At 38.9% G+C, this 16650-nt stretch overlaps 1 protein-coding gene across 1 annotated transcript in view; it reads left to right on the forward strand.

The window, feature by feature from the left end:
* The first annotated feature begins 1076 nt into the window (after nucleotides 1-1076).
* Nucleotides 1077-16650, forward strand: part of FGF12 (fibroblast growth factor 12) — a 613285-nt gene continuing 597711 nt past the window's right edge. Inside the window, exons 1-2 of the mRNA XM_061412889.1 lie at nucleotides 1077-1200; nucleotides 1354-1496. Coding sequence (XP_061268873.1) covers nucleotides 1484-1496 — 13 coding nt within the window. The 5' untranslated portion in view covers nucleotides 1077-1200; nucleotides 1354-1483. The remainder of the gene's footprint in view (nucleotides 1201-1353; nucleotides 1497-16650) is intronic.

Consider the following 16650-nt stretch of genomic DNA (forward strand, 5'->3'; position numbering starts at 1 on the left):
ATTAGAAGTTTACTGTGGAGGGATCTTTGTGTAACCTGGGGTATGGGATTAACCTGCATAGCTCCTCCCTTAGCCATTCTAGATACTAGTTTTCTAGGTTTATTTTCACATCTGAGAATAAGACTATTATTCTCAAAGAGAGACTTATCTCTCAGCAGAATCTGGACTATTGAAAAAGAAAAAGGTAGTAAATATTTCCCTATTACACAGGTTGCAGATAAACTAAGCATAGTGTGGGCTTTTAACATATTCTATGAAAAGAGTGCTATAAAGTATTTTTGGCTTTGAAACCTTCTCTAGTACCTTATACAAGAAAAATATTTTTCTTCTTCATCTTTATAAAAATGATTATGTACACAGCTTTAAAGTACTTCTTATCAATAAAGGGCCTCTCTACCTTTGGGGACTCTGCATCTTGGTAGACTGTTGGAAAGAAGCTAAAAAACACCCCAGGATGTCCTCAGTGGCTTTGTTCGGAGAATTTAGAAGCCCTGTAGCCTGTTCATGGACAGTTTTCAGTTGGAGGCCAAAGGGATATCAGGGAGGCAAGAAAATTCAGTCTGAGTAGCAAAGCAGCAGGCGAATATTAATCTTTGGTAGGTCCAGGGCTACTCCCACTCTATCCCGGAAGAAAAAACAAAACAGATATGGAAATACAAACAGACCCGTAAAGTCAGTGGGGGAAGTGGTTCGGAGGCATACACCTGGAAAGTTACTGCAGCAACTAGGAAGAGAACCCCAAATTGTGACCATTACATGGGATTCGCAAATACACTCCTCTTTTCTCCTGTCTGCTTCTGAATAAAACCATACCCAGCTTGGAGACCCCAGTTTCCTCTAAGGCTTCCGTAATCCCATTTGGAAAATCGTATTGGATTGATACACAATCCCAATCCAATCCATTTGCTAGTTTGCAAAGGAAAATCCGGTCCAGCGTTTATTTTTAGCAGCGCTTCCAGTGACCGAACGCCAGAGCTCTTCAGCGGGGATAACTAAGGACCGTATTGGGGAGAGAAGCAAAGAAGGGCGGGGGAGCGGGAGGCGGCGAAAAGGAGGGGAGGTGGGGGGGACGCCCTGCGCATGCGTGCCAGCGCCCATGCAAATCTGCTGTACATCCAGAGAGCAAAGTGGGATGATCTGTCACTACACCTGCAGCACCACGTTCCGAGGACAGCTCCTGCTTGCTGCTTCCAGACCCAGGTAAAAAGGCAAACAAACAAACTGAGCGGGCACCGTGCATGCATATGAATACCAGGTCGCAACCTATCCCCTGTAGAGGCAATCTGCTGCTGCTGCTAAGTGTCCTTTGGTGGCTGATTGCAGTTTCAAGGTTTAAGAAATCCCATCTTTCAGGAAGCCTGAGGGGAAGAAAGGAAGTACGGGCGAAATCATCAGATTGGCTTCCCGGGTTTGGGAATCTGAAGCGGGCCCGCATCTTCCGGCCAACTTCCATTGAACTTCCCAGCACTCGAAAGGGACCGAAATGGAGAGCAAAGGTATGTGGCTGTCCCCATCGGGGGACTTCCCGCGGCATGTGCGTGTGGCCAGGGCAGTCCTCAGCGAGGGGACTGCAGTGCTTGGGGAGCGAGCATCATACTAGGTCGACAGGAGGAGATGCTATGTCCGTTGCAGCACCAGGGAAGTGTGGCAGGAAGGCGACTTCTTTTTAACTCCCACAGCTTGGAAGACAGTGTTTAATACTCCATCAGTTGCGTAGTGAAGTGTGATGAGTTTTTTTTCTTTTCTTTTTAGGTAGGGGGGTGGGAAGAGTCTTTAGATGGTGGGGGAGGCGAGATGTGTTGATAAAGCAATTTCTTTTCTGTAGAATGGATGGGTTCACATAAATATATTTCATTTACCTTAGGATTGCTGACAGGCACGTTTGTATCTGATATCCAATAATGCATTGCTATAGAAAAAAAATGTTTGGATTTCTCCACCCCCACCCCACGAAGATGGTATTTCTGGGTGTGTATGACCACATCCCACTGCATTTTGAATATATATCAGCAGAGAAATTGGGTCTATTTGAAACTGTGCGTTAGAACTGACCTCTAAGGAGAACAGTGTATCGGAGTACTGCTTGGCTCCAGGCATGATGCATATACTAGTTCTGGATATGTATATATTAATATTTTCCTCATAAGCAAATCTGCATAATGTATACACACTAATTGGTACATGAACTGTAAAAATCAACTTCTGATAGCATATTTAACTCACATAAGCAAAATGACTATTAAAATTGTAGGATTGGATAGCCTTTGGGTTTAACTCCATCTATGCAGGTCTCTTCCTCTTCCTCCTCCTCCTCCTCCTCTTTAAAACGCCCACTAGCTTGCAAGAGTCTTGAGTGATGTGGTCAGATATCCAGTAGGAACACTGGATGTATTTAATCGTGGTGAAATCAGAAAAAATGATGTCAACTTTTATGAAACTATATTCATTACCCAGAACTCGAGAAGCTATATTTGAAACAAGGTTTTATTTTTAAACCAAGAATGTCAGTCATTGTGGTAATGTGCTCAGGATCAGGGAGTGGTGGTGGGTTACCTATTTCTGGGCTGATTAGTAAAACTCAAGTGTCAAGTGATAGCAGGTACATGTTCAAAAAAGTATTTAATTATAAGAGTTAAGTATTTCAACTTAGGTAAGCATTTCCAGTGTGAAAATAACTGAATCAACATAGATTCAGACAAGCTGACAAATTTTAATTGGGATAATTTATTCCTATGATTTGCTGATGGGCATTTCCATGACTAACAATGATGTACATATAGAAGAGACCCCATATCAATAAATATACATGAGGCATATATGTATTAACTTTACTGTAGAATCCATTTTAAAACTAGAAGTCAAAAATTCATAGATGTCTGTAATATTCCAGTTGATTAAGTATTTCTAGAACATGAAATTAACAACAGAGTATCATTTTACTAAGAAGCTTTTTTTTTTTTTTTAAGAGAACACCTGCTATTTGAATATTAAACTTGGTTATCTGGCAAACGTTCTTTGTAACATTTTGCTTTCAATTTATACATGAATTCCTGGCCCATGATAAAAAGAAAATGTACCTCTTAGCAATAATTTTTTATTTCCCCTCTTTGCCCGTAAAATTTGCTACATGTCACACAAAGTTCTAGGTGGTTTATATCTCATACTGATAACAGTAGCATTCTAGTTATTCTGCCAGGCTTGGGATTTCAGAAAGGAAAATCTCAGAAGTGTATCTGAGAAGAATCATGCTAGAAGTTCTAAAAAATCTGTAGCAGTGATACAGGCGTGAATCGCAGCACTGACTCCAAGGCAATGAATAATTTTGTCCCAAGCCAATATTGTGGTCATTTTGCAGAGGTACCAGAATTGCTTCAGGCAAAAGACATGGTGAAAGTCCTCATACACATTGGTTCATGGACTTTTGCAAAACTGAATTAGCCAGATAGTGATCATATAAAGAGTGGTGAATTACACGTTGACCTCACTTTCTGAGTTGATGCCAATGGCACAGCTAAAAATGGTAGCTAACTTGAAATTTTATTATAGAAGAAAATGTGTATTAAGAGAAGTATATCCATATCCCATTTGAACTGTACCTTAAGTATTGATACTTTATGCTGCCATGTATAAATTTCTTCCCCTAATAGATTCAAGTTTAGTTTCAGGAAGACATTTTCAAATGTAAACATATATACTTATTTTTTTCTACTAGATACTCTTTCAATGCTCAAAGTACTATTACATGATTCAGTTGAGCGTTCAAGAGTTCTTCATCCTAGAAAAAAAGCTAATGGCCCACTCAGTTTTTAATCTTGTTGCCAGCATTTGACAACCTTCACCTTACCTCCAGCATTTCAAAACCATTCTTAGAGCACTCGTCCAGAGTCTTCAGCAAGTTAAGCATCAGTTATTTACAAATAAGATCAATTTTTTTGCTTCCTTACTTATTGTTTTGCATCACTTCTTGTTATCAGGACGAGGAGGAGAGGTGAATGAATCAGTTGATCCAGCAGTCAATTTCTGGTGTAATTTCAGTGATCCTTATATACCATGGTAATTAATGGTGCTTCAGAGATTTGGATTGGTGCACAATCTGAACAACTTTGACAGAATTTGTGCCTTGGGGGGGTTCACAGACTTTGATGTACATTAGAATCATCTAGTATGCTTTTTAGACCTCCTCATGCCTGGTCAATTACTTCATCAATTGCATCAGTATTTTAAGGTAGGAGACAGGCATAGATTTTTTTTTTTAAAGATCTCAAGAATCACTCATTTAGACTTTTGATAATCAAAATGTGGCTTGATTTAGAATCTTGATCTTTACTGTAGGCTTACTGAATCAAAGAAAATTCACAGATTATTTGTACGCCCATAAAAGTTTGAGAAACATTGATTTACTGTGAGGAAAGAGGTTCTCTTCCTCTCTTCCCCACTTCCTCCCCGCCCCCCAATCTTCTGTATTTTTTCCCATCCTGCCTGTATCACATAGTTTCTTTGTCCAGCTAGGTTTGCAAGCTTGGGCTTATCAGAAACACCTGTGAAGGTTTTGAAGGATAAAGATGCTTAGGCCACACCTTTAGACATTCTGGTTTAATTGATTCTATTGTAGAACCTGGGCATAGGTATTTTTTAAAAGCTCCTCAAGTGTTGCAAATTGATCGTCAAAGTTAAACATTGGTCTAAGACCTTGCTAGTCAAAATGTAGTCCATAGACAATCAGTATTAACATCACCTGAAAATTTGCTAGAAATGCAGAATCTTGGGCCCTACTCCAGACTTACTGAGCCAAATGTTCATTTCAACCAAATGTGCTTGTCATTTGTACGCATATTAAAGTTTAAGAAGCACTGGTTTAGACCTTAGGGGACTGATAGTATGTATGAATGACACCACTCTGGGCATCTGAGTATAGAAGATGGGATATCATCTTATTAATCAATATGGAAGCATCCGATATGTGATGATGTTGTAAGTTTTTGGTTGCTTTGGGAAAGAATGGAAATGAAATACCAAAGAAATTGCTTGCCTCATAGTATTATCAGAAAATGGATTCATTTAAAATACCTTCTCTGTTCTTCCTCTAGGCATTTAATTTCAACCCCTTAATTATCTTTAAATGCTTTTTCTATAGGTTCATTTTTGAACTCCTTAAAATGTCCTGGTGTTAACCCATGGTAGTGTGACATTGGACTGCTTAAATCAAAGCACATCTGCGAGTGAATATAGCTTACCTCCATCCATTCTTTTAAGATCCATTTGCTGTGCCTCTTGTTCCACAAGACCTTCCCTGACCTCCCTTGCATCTAATTAATATTTACTGGTGTATTTTTAAATGATCTAAGTCCCTGTTTGTCCCTCTTATACTGCATTTCTTACAATCAACATTATAATTTTTATGTTCTTTATTTAAATAAGCATTTATTGAGCATCTGCTATGTTCCCAAAGTGCTTAGTTCTGAGAATGTAAAAGAAAACTTAGATGTAGTCTCTGATCTTAAAGATCTCACTCTCAAATCTTCACTCATAGATTAACTTTTTTTGTGGGCATAATATGAAGTTCTAAGAGTCCTCCAGCTGCATAGGTGCCTGGATCAGATAAAACATTTTCATTTACATAGTAGGGATTCAGATTATATATGTTAAATTGCATAGCCTTCATTAGTTTATCATGCCATGTTCACACATTCAGGAGATTATAAATTGGGAGAGGTGAAAGAAGTGGGCTTCCTAGGTGATGCTAGTGGTAAAAGAACCTGCCTGCCAATGCAGGAGATGCAAGAGACACAGGTTCAACCCTTGGGTCAGGAAGATTCCCTGGAGGAGGGCAACCCCCTCCAGTATTCTTGTCTGGAGAATTCCATGGACAGAGGAGCCCGGCGAGCTATGGTTGCACAGACTCAGACATGACTGAAATGACTTAGCATGCATGCATGCCTAGAATAATCATTTCTCTGAAATCAGAATGGTTAACTCTGCAAGAGGAAAGGGAAATGTCTATGCAGTAACTCGTTTATCAGAACCAGAAAGTGATTTTTTAAAAAGCTGCTTTGTGGTTAAAAAGCAAACAACTAAAGCTCCAAGACCATTGTAGGATGAGTACGATATAACACAGTAAAAACAGAACAGGCACTGAGCATTGGAGATCCCTGTTCTTATCCCAGCTTTAATGGTATAATCTTGGACAAGTTACTTTTCCTGTCTGAGTCTTCAGTTCAGTTCAGTCGCTCAGTCATGTCTGACTCTTTGTGACCCCATGAATCGCAGCACGCCAGGCCTCCCTGTCCATCACCAACTCCCAGAGTTCACTCAGACTCACGTCCATCGACTCAGTGATGCCATCCAGCCATCTCATCCTCTGTCGTCCCCTTCTCCTCTTGCCCCCAATCCCTCCCAGCATCAGAGTCTTTTCCAATGAGTCAACTCTTCGCATGAGGTGGCCAAAGTACTGGAGTTTCAGCTTCAGCATCAGTCCTTCCAATGAACACCCAGGACTGATCTCCTTTAGGATGGACTGGTTGGATCTCCTTGCAGTCTAAGGGACTCTCAAGAGTCTTCTCCAACACCACAGTTTAAAAGCATCAATTCTTCGGTGCTCAGCTTTCTTCACAGTCCAACTCTCACATCCATACATGACTACTGGAAAAACCATAGCCTTGACTAGACAGACCTTTGTTGGCAAAGTAACGTCTCTGCTTTTGAATATGCTATCTAGGTTGGTCATAACTTCTCTCCCAAGGAGTAAGTGTCTTTTAATTTCATGGCTACAGTCACCATCTGCAGTGATTTTGGAGCCCCCAAAATAAAGTCTGACACTGTTTTCATTGTTTCCCCATCTATTTGCCATGAAGTTATGGGACCAGATGCCATGATCTTCGTTTTCTAAATGTTGAGCTTTAAGCCAACTTTTTCACTCTCCTCTTTCACCTTCATCAAGAGGCTTTTTAGTTCCTCTTCACTTTCTGCCATAAAAGTGGTGTCATCTGCATATCTGAGGTCATTGATATTTCTCCCGGCAATCTTGATTCCAGCTTGTGCTTCTTCCAGCCCAGGGTTTCTCATGATGTACTCTGCATGTAAGTTAAACAAGCAGGGTGACAATATACAGCCTTGACGTACTCCTTTTCCTATTTGGAGCCAGTCTGTTCCATGTCCAGTTCTAACTGTTGCTTCCTGACCTGCATATAGGCCTGCAAAGACTTAAAGATTCTTAAATATCAGAGGGAGTTCATTTCGTTTAATTCAAAATATTTAATGAGTTTCCACATTACTTGAGGCTTATTGTTAAATGCAGGGGATGGAGATAATGAATAGTGCATTGGGGTTGCCCTCCAGAAGCTTTTAGTCTGAGGATAAATGAACAGGTCAAGAGCTATTGATTTCTAACATTGTATGTGTCTTCTTCCTTCATCTCTCAGAGTTCTAGTCAGTTACCCAGGTGGCTAGAATATAAAGTCATAATGATTAATGACCTCTACAGAGGCACTTAATATTCCACAGCAATAATGTCTGCCTTTTGTTCCACTTTTGGTTTCTTTTATTTTTTTTCACTTTTGGTTTCTTTAAACAGAATTTTTGTGTGGGAGAACATTTGAACTCTTGCTGAATACTACTCTAAAAGCTGTTCCAACTAACTAGCTACCTGGCTAGTAACCTATTGTCTGAGTTGGGTGTTAATGATGAGGCTTGTTAACATTAGAAATAAACCTGGGGGTGACCCGTTTGTTATCTCCAGTCATTCCCTTATGCTTGTCCTTTTATCCCATTAAGCTTCTTACCCTATTAGGTGTGGTGTTTTGTGCCTACTGAATGACTAATAGTTATGTTACTTTGAATTTGTTAATATTGGGCTCTTGATTTGTCATATTAACAGCCGTAAATAACACTCATGAGACATTCTGTGTTTTTTCCAAAGGGCTTGTTAATATATGTCATCTCCTTTAAAAACTTGTGACTAGATATATTAACTTCATTTTGTAGATAACAAAACTGAGGTTCAAGACTAAGTAACTTGGGCAATGCATCTTTTTTTTCCTGTAAAACAAGACTTATTGTGCCTATGCCAAGCCCCATACCATAATATCATAATTATGAAATTAAATTCAAACCAATAAAGCATTTAGTGTTTAGAATCAGAGTTTTCATTATCGTTAGCTGTGTTGTCTTTCATTATTATTAGCTGTGTTTTCTTTTCATTAGGATCTCATCCTAAAGGGGAAAAATTAATCCTTTGTCATTTTTGTAGTTTTAGCAGCAAGCATACTTGCAGCTACAAATTATCTTCATTGACTTTTGAAAAGGCTTTAATTTACCAATAAGTATTTCTTTTGTTATTATTCCATATTTTTTTTTTTTGCAGTAACTCCTCAAAAACGTGAATTTATATTTGTTGCTCAGACATAGTTTTAAGTCAGTTATATAACATCTTGTGGGTTTGGGAATGGAAGTGCATTGGGTCAAATATCATACCTTGTGTTAGTCACTCGGTCGTGTCTGACTCTTTGTGACCCCCATGGACTGCAGCCCACCAGGTTTCTCTGTCCACGGAATTCTCCAGGCAAGAATACTGGAGTGGGTTGCCATTTCCTTCTCCAGGGGATCTTCCCAACCTAGGAACCGAACCCGGGTTTCCCACATTGCAGGCAGACTCTACCGACTGAGCCACCCGAAGTACCTATTATACCTTGACTGGATTTAAAACATTGATTGTGTAAAATCTGGCTGGTAACAGGATTTTCAGTCAGGGGTGCACATCTGAATCATAGGGCACCCTGTGGTACCTGGGGCTCAGATATTTAAGAAGCACCTCATGTGATTAGGATGTGCACTCTCAATTAGGAATCAATAGATAAGCTACAGGTGAGTCGGAGAAGGCAATGGCGACCCACTCCAGTACTCCTGCCTGGAAAATCCCATGGACGGAGGGGCCTGGTAGGCTGCAGTCCATGGGGTCGCTAAGAGTCGGACACGACTGAGCAACTTCATTTTCACTTTTTACTTTCATGCATTGGAGAAGGAAATGGCAACCCACTCTAGTGTTCTTGCCTGGAGAATCCCAGGGACGGGGGAGCCTGGTGGGCTGCTGTCTATGGGGTCACGCAGAGTTGGACACGACTGAAGCGACTCAGCAGCAGCAGCAGCAGCAACAGGTGAGTAATGTAAAATTGTAACATGTACGTGTGTCCTTGTCAGAAATACTACAGGACTCCTACAGCCAGGACCTTCCTTTTTATTATCACCCTGTGTAGTGTTAAGAGAACATATGTGTATAAGAGAGAAACCAATTCTTGTCCTACAGGCTTGGGTTAGAAAACAGACATGTAAATAGATGGCATGTGTCTGAACCCAAGAAGACACATCACTTCTCCCAGTGTCTTTGTCCTCATCAGCATCCTTGCATGCAGAACATGATGGATTTTGTTCTAGTATCGATGTCTACAGTTCTAATTTTAGTTTGCTATTCTCTCCAGTTACTTTTTGAAACAGTGTCCATCTCCCTGTCTTTGGGAACGTGGGACTCCCACCCAGGGAGGCCATGGTATTTTGCTGCTGTGATGCAACTGATGGTACATTGGCAGAAGTCCCAAGGGACACCTGTTGCCTCTCAACAGAGCTTTTCTTTTTTTACTTTTTTAAAAGCATATACTCTGCCTGGCTTTTTATCTGAAACAAATCCCACCACCAGTGATTCAGAGAGTACAGATAATTGAAAGTGAGCTTTAAACATTGTTGGGCAAAAAGGAAAGGGAAATTGCTATTCTGTGGTCAGTCTTGTTTCCCTACTATTTGTGGACTGGCCATTAGCCTGAGATGCAGTTGAAAGGGACTAGACTACAGGAAAAAATCTAGAAGCTTTCAGAGGCCATTGAGAAGATAACACATCAAGATTTCCTTAACGAGCAGGAAGCAGCAATACCAATCTGCTAATAGCATGTCTTTTAGTCCCCATTCATTCCTACAACTATCACCCATGTGAAACAATCGGGTTTTTCTCAATTCCTCAAACACTGATACCAAATATGTCCAGCAAACCTCATTGCAATAAAAATTAGAAATTCCTTTTTAACTTTTTGAAGGCAAAAAATGTAGATGATTCTGATTTTTTTTAATTTATTAATTTTAATTAGAGGCTAATTACTTTACAATATTGTATTGGTTTTGCCATACATCAACATGAATCCGCTACGGGTGTACACATGTTCCCAATCCTGAACCCCCCTCCCACCTCCCTCCAACATGTATAATATCATATAAGAAACGAATCGCCAGTCCAGGTTTGATGCAGGATACAGGATGCTTGGGGCTGGTGCACTGGGATGATTCTGATTTAAAAAAAAAAAAAATGTTGAGGTGTTTTTGTCCTTAGTCTCATTCACGTGCTAGATTGGGTTTAGATGCTCTACAAATTAGAGAATTTCACAGGGCTTATTACATGATCATTCTAATTGTTAAAAATCTGGAAAGTTTAAAATTAGGTTATTTAAGCAGTTTTTGTTTTTTACAGAGGCACTTCTTTCATTTCCAGATATTTTTAACATTTCGAGCACTACTTAAAATTGCATTTGATTTACTCTTTTTTTTTTTCTTTTCTGGGATTTAAAAGAGAAATATTTGCTATGTGTCAGGAAAAAAGGTTGTCATATAAAACATGCTATATTTGCAAGCCTACAAATAGTTCAGAATAAGATGACATGGACTTTGCATCAGCATAAAAAGAAAACCAATAATACAAGTATAGCAATATCCACAATGATACTGAGGTAAGGGAGACAACCAAGGCAATTTTCAAGCAAAATGATTGATTGATTGATTTAATAAGCAGTATTTATTGAGTGCCTACTATGTATTAGATTATCTAAGGGTAAGCTTTTTAAACTGGTGGGATTATGAAACTGTATGCTAGGGTGATTCGTTGAGGCATAGAAAATACGATGCATGTTCTGATAAAATAAAACTAATATTCGACCAGATGCTAGAAAACCTGGGTTCTAGTTTTAGTCTCTCTAATTCAATGGAGGAACTTTAGGAAAAATCTTTCTCCTCTCTGGACCTCAGTATCCTAAACCTTTTTCTTTTTTTAAAGAATGTATATAACTTTATTTGCCTATTTATTTCTACTTTCTTATTATGAAGAAACTGCTTTTTCAGCTTGTTTGTATTCTTCCTTTACTTGATCCCTTTTAGACTTGGTGTCTATAGAAAATAAAACAGGGTGATCATAATTACCACATTAATTCTTAAGGAGCTCCTGATAGGTTTGAACTAGTGTTTTCAGGCTGTGAGTTGTATGGATGAATTTGTTGGGCACACAGCTTGGTTGAGCAACTGAATTAGGAAGAGTAATTAATTTGGTCCCACGTACACACAAGTGAAGTGAAGTGAAAGTCACTCAGTTGTGTCTGACTCTTTGAGACCCCATGGACTATATAGTCCATGAAATTCTCCAGGCCAGAATACTGGAGTGGGTGCCTTTCACTTCTCAGGGGACCTTCTCAACCCAGGAATCAAGCCCAGGTCCCAGGTCTCCTGCATCGCAGGTGGATTCTTTCCCACCTGAGCTACCAGGGAAGCCCATGTGCACACAAAGGTGAGAGAAAACGGATACTTGGCTGGAGTTTGTAGATTGCATGATAGTAACCACATACAGGCCCAAGTATGTCTGAACCAATGCATGGTTGCAGTAGAGATCTTGGGTTGAGTCTGGAACCTTGGACTTGAATTTGGCTTCCTGACCCAACTCCTTGTGTGAGTTTGAACTGGTCATTTCCTTTCTCTATCATTCTTTCTTCTTCTGTGAAACAAGGATGGATCAGAGGCAAGGTTCTTTATCTATGGGATTGTAAGAACCAGCATTTTTGAGTGTTTACGTAGGGACAACAGTGATTATGTTTTATTTAAGGATTTATGGTTGTTTTCCTTGGTCTCTACTATGTCTTTAGTTAACTTAGTGGCATTTTTGCTCGTCAGATTGCACATTATGTTTTTGTAATTTTTTTTCACCTATCTCATGTGTCTTTACAAATAAGAGTAGTTTATTTATATATTAGTCTTATGTGAGGTTGATTTGGTGGATATAGTTTTCTCTGCTCTCCCAGCTGTAACCAGCACTTCTCCCATAAAAAAACAAAGACAAACACAATAATGCCAAGGAGTCCAAATGTTGAGTGTTTTACTAACATTATAGAAAGGATATTTGATTTTTTTAGTTTTCAATCATTTGCGACATTAAAAAATAATTGCACTCAGTCCTTCATTGTCTTCAAACAATTTACATTCATTTTCTCTCTTCTGATGTTTGATTGGCAACTGATCATTTTAGATAGAAGAAGACATCTTTTACTTCCAGATAAAAGTTATCCAAAGTCTGAGTTTCATAATTAGTAAGCTGAATTTCTTGATTGTGCAGAGAATAAAATTTAGTGATGGAATGAAATATTTAACAGCCATTAATATGTTTATGAACATGAATTGTCAGAAATCCTTGTGATATGATGGTAATTATAAAAAATAGTGATACAGGTATATGCACCAATTACAATAATGTGAAATTTGTATGTCCATGGACATAGATGGTAATATATAAAAAATGGTAACATTTGGGTAATGATGATTGGATTGTAAGGACTTTTTCCTTTTTCAAATCTTTCATCAGTATTTTTTTTTCAATAAAGCATAAAATAGTCTTCCCAGGTGGCTCAGTGGTAAACAACTCCACCTGCCAATACAGCAGGCACTAGAGATGCAGGTTCAATCCCTGGGTTGGGAAGATCCCTTGGAGAAGGAAATGGCAATCCACTCCAGTATTCTTGTGGGAAATTCCATGGACAGAGGAGCCTGGGGAGCTACAGACAATGGGGTTGCTAAGGGTCAGACATGACTTAGTGACTAAAAAACGACACACTAGATTTTGGGCTCAGTTATAAACTTTTTAAGCAGGTCTACCTAAGACTGAACTAAGCAAAAATCTTTATGCTTGATGGTTCATGTTTTATTCATGTGAGACATTGAAAGGACATTTGAGGAGATAACAGTCTTTTTAAATTGTGCTTATGTATCTTTTACTATGTATTGGGTACTGTGCTTTACATGTAATGACTCATTTAATCCTCATAACAATCCAGTGAGGCAGGAGCTATTATTATCCCTATTTTAGGGAGTAAAAACCCCAGCATAGAGACATTGAGAAACTTGACTAAGTCACATAGCTAGTGCAGAGCAGACAGGCTTCAGAGTCTGTGCGCTTAACCACAATTCAAAATCTAAGATATATTTTGCTCTGGTAAGTCAACTAGCCTTCCTTTGTTCATGAAAACTAGTCCAGCTGTGTACATGCAATATCATGTGTGCAGCTTATAGCCTTCTGGAGGGTGATCTCTGAAGGCTCAGGCTCACCCAAGCCCCGGGCCAATGAACGCAAACTTGGGGAAGCGTGAGGAGTTCTACCTGCTGTTAGGTGGCTGTGAGAGAGCACCAGCGCTCACATGCCAGAGTAAGTAAGCAGGGGGTGCCTTCCTTCTCTCCCCTTACCTGGAACAGCTGTCCTGCTCATCTGGGAAGCTCAGTGGTATGGTAGAAAGATGACAGGACTTAAAATCAGCCACACAACTAACAACTTGTTAGTCCCTATGACTTGGGCGAGATACATCTGTGTCTTTGCTTCCTTATTGTACAATTCATCTTTCAAGAGGAATGAGGCAAATAATATACATTAGGGTGTATTAATGTATTACATTAAAGTATATACATTAATATTAGTGTGTGGTGGTGGTTTAGTCACTAAGGTGTGTCTGACTCTGTGACCCCATGGACTGTAGCCCACCAGGCTTCTCTGTCCATGGGATTCTCCAGGCAAGAAGACTGGAGTGGGTTGCCATTTCCTTCTCCAGGAGATCTTCCTGACCCAAAGCAGACTCTTTACCACAGAGTCACCAGGGAAGGCCCATATATTAATGTGTAGTAATATATAGTAAATACATTTTATGTTTACATAACAAACCAAGCATAACATCAGTACTTAGTATTAACATCTGTTGCTGTTGTGATTATTTTCTGACTCTTAGGCTTTCTACTTCCTCTTTTCCTGTTTGGAGCTGTATTCTTGTCTTAAACTCCTCACTGTCATGTTAGCCCTTTGCCTAGAACCAAGTGCTACTTTCATTATCCTTCACTCTACCACATGTGAACATTCCCGATGCAGGACAAGATTCCCGTCTGATGCTGGCCGCTGCCACTTATTCTCACAAACAGATTCTTCCCTTCCCCATTATTGTCCATCCTCCCTACTTTGACACAGGTTGTGATTGGCCTAGAGTCCATTTCTTTCATATTTTCTTTAGACTGCTGACCCTTGCTTCCTCATTAGTATTCCCTTCATTCTGCCTAGTTCTAATTCCCTCAGGGATTCTCCTCTGGTTGGAACCAGCAGAATGCCACACAGATGTGGTATACGGTTTAAAAGGATAGTTTTTAAGACCTACTGGTTTAAGTCATGCTATAAAAATTAAAGGGTAATGGCAGAAATGAAAGCGATTCCCTGATCTTTTTGATCAAAATTTTACTTGCCAGTTATCCAGCCTAAAATGAAGTTGAGTTTCCTCAGAAGAGGAAGGATGTGATAGGAATTTTGACCTTGTTGGGTAGGTCCAGGGAACACTCCATTGTTCAGGGCAGAATAGCAAGAACAGCTTTCTTCCCAGTTGCATTCAGTCAGGGGTTTTCAAGCTTAAGTATGGATCATAATAACTTGTAGACTTGTTATAACACAACAGATTTCTGGATCTCCTATAGTTTCTGATTCAGTGGGCCTTGGATGGTCCTGAGACTTACATTCTCAAACAGGTTCCCAGGAAATGCTGATGTTGCTAATTAAGGGATCACACTTTGAGAACCCCTGGTGTAGACAATGTAGTCTAAGATTCTCTTTTACTTATATCTAGAAATAAATGTACGTTTTGCTGGTCATTGAGGAATACCAGAACAAGGAATCATGGGGTAGCATTCTCATGAAAGAACTCCATAGCTTAGAAGAATAAATAAGATCTTATCACCCCAGTGTTACCCATGACCACATTCCAGTTAGTTAATTAACACAAATATGTTATTAATAGTGTATACAAATAATGCATGTTTGGATTTATCTTGCCAGACACATTGCTTGTCATCAAGATTAGAAATGAGAAAAAAAAAACAACACAGTTTCTGACCTCACAAAGATCTCACTAAGACTAAGTTTTGAAGATAGACACCAACAGAAGCCTAGGAAGAGCTGACAGCTGGTAATGCATGTGAAAATTTAGATTAAGTTTTAAATTTACTTTTAATATCATATCTTCTGTGCGTTTTACTCTGGCTAGGTGTTATAGACCAGGAACCAATGAATAATACAAGATTTATCCCTTCTGCCATTATACCAGCTACAGAAATATAATCCATGCGAATACAGAGAAAGGAATTGGCATTTGAGCTTGGTCATGCAGAAGGGATGGAACTGAAACACTGGAACAGTATTCCAAGCTGATGGAATAGCATAAAGAAGGTACAGCATTGTTAACATACAGGTAATAACTAGGAAGGATTACATGTTTAGATAATTCATTCATCTAACAAATATTTAATAAGCTGGGCACTGTTCTAGGTACTGAATATAGTAGTGAGAAGACAAAGTCCCTGCCCTCATGAAGCGGGTAGGGTTGGGAACAGGATACCATGAATGAAGAATATTGATAATAGAATGAAGAGTTAGAAGAAAATTATGGCAGCATATTACAAATTATATAATGTAGATAATAACTTACATTTCAAAATTATTAACTAGTATCAATTATCTTTCAAAAAGTAGGTTCCAGGGCTTTTGGAGTACAATCCCATTTGCAAAGCTTCAGTTATTCCCTAACTTTTCAAGAAAACATCCATTGAGCAAAGCAAGGTATACCTGTAAGCACACTGCCATGGCCAGAAGAAATGCTGTGATCCACTACTTCACTCTGTGACCTTTGCCACCCTTTATTGCTGACACACTTTTCTTATTTAATGAAAGAGTGAATTTCATTTCTATTCAGTTTTTGGCTCTCAATTCCCTGAAATGTTTGCATTGAAACTTATAGATTGGGATTGTAGCAGGAAGGTCCAAAAATACTTTTGAAATGTGTCAGGCTCAAAAATTGCTCTCCAGTGATCTATAAATTATCAACTCTCAGAATTACAAATGATAAGACAAACTCTATAGAGGTACTAATATCCCTGCATTTTGCAACTATGCTATGTGAAGTTCTTCAAATTCTCCTTAAATCTATGAAGACTCATATACTTCAGCATAAGAAATATGCTTGTTTTCAACTTTACCATCCCTCTTTCAGTGGTATATTTTGATATTTTGGTTATTTCTCTTTAGAGAAGATAGAGGAATTAGAGCAGTTTTTGAGCCCAATTCTGGTTTTGATTTTTGTCTATTTCCTTGTGGAAGATATTGGGCAAGGTTCATAGTCATCCTAACTCTAGATTTTTTTTTTTACATGATGGAGATAATAACAGTATTTATTCATAGAGTTGTTCTAAGGATTAAATAAGATAATATATGAAAGTGTTTACCACACTGCCTGACATATAGTAGCACTCAACAAAATGTATCTATCTTTAAATATCTCAAAACTG

This window comes from Bos javanicus, chromosome 1, assembly GCF_032452875.1.
Source record: "Bos javanicus breed banteng chromosome 1, ARS-OSU_banteng_1.0, whole genome shotgun sequence".
Lineage (NCBI taxonomy): Eukaryota > Metazoa > Chordata > Mammalia > Artiodactyla > Bovidae > Bos > Bos javanicus.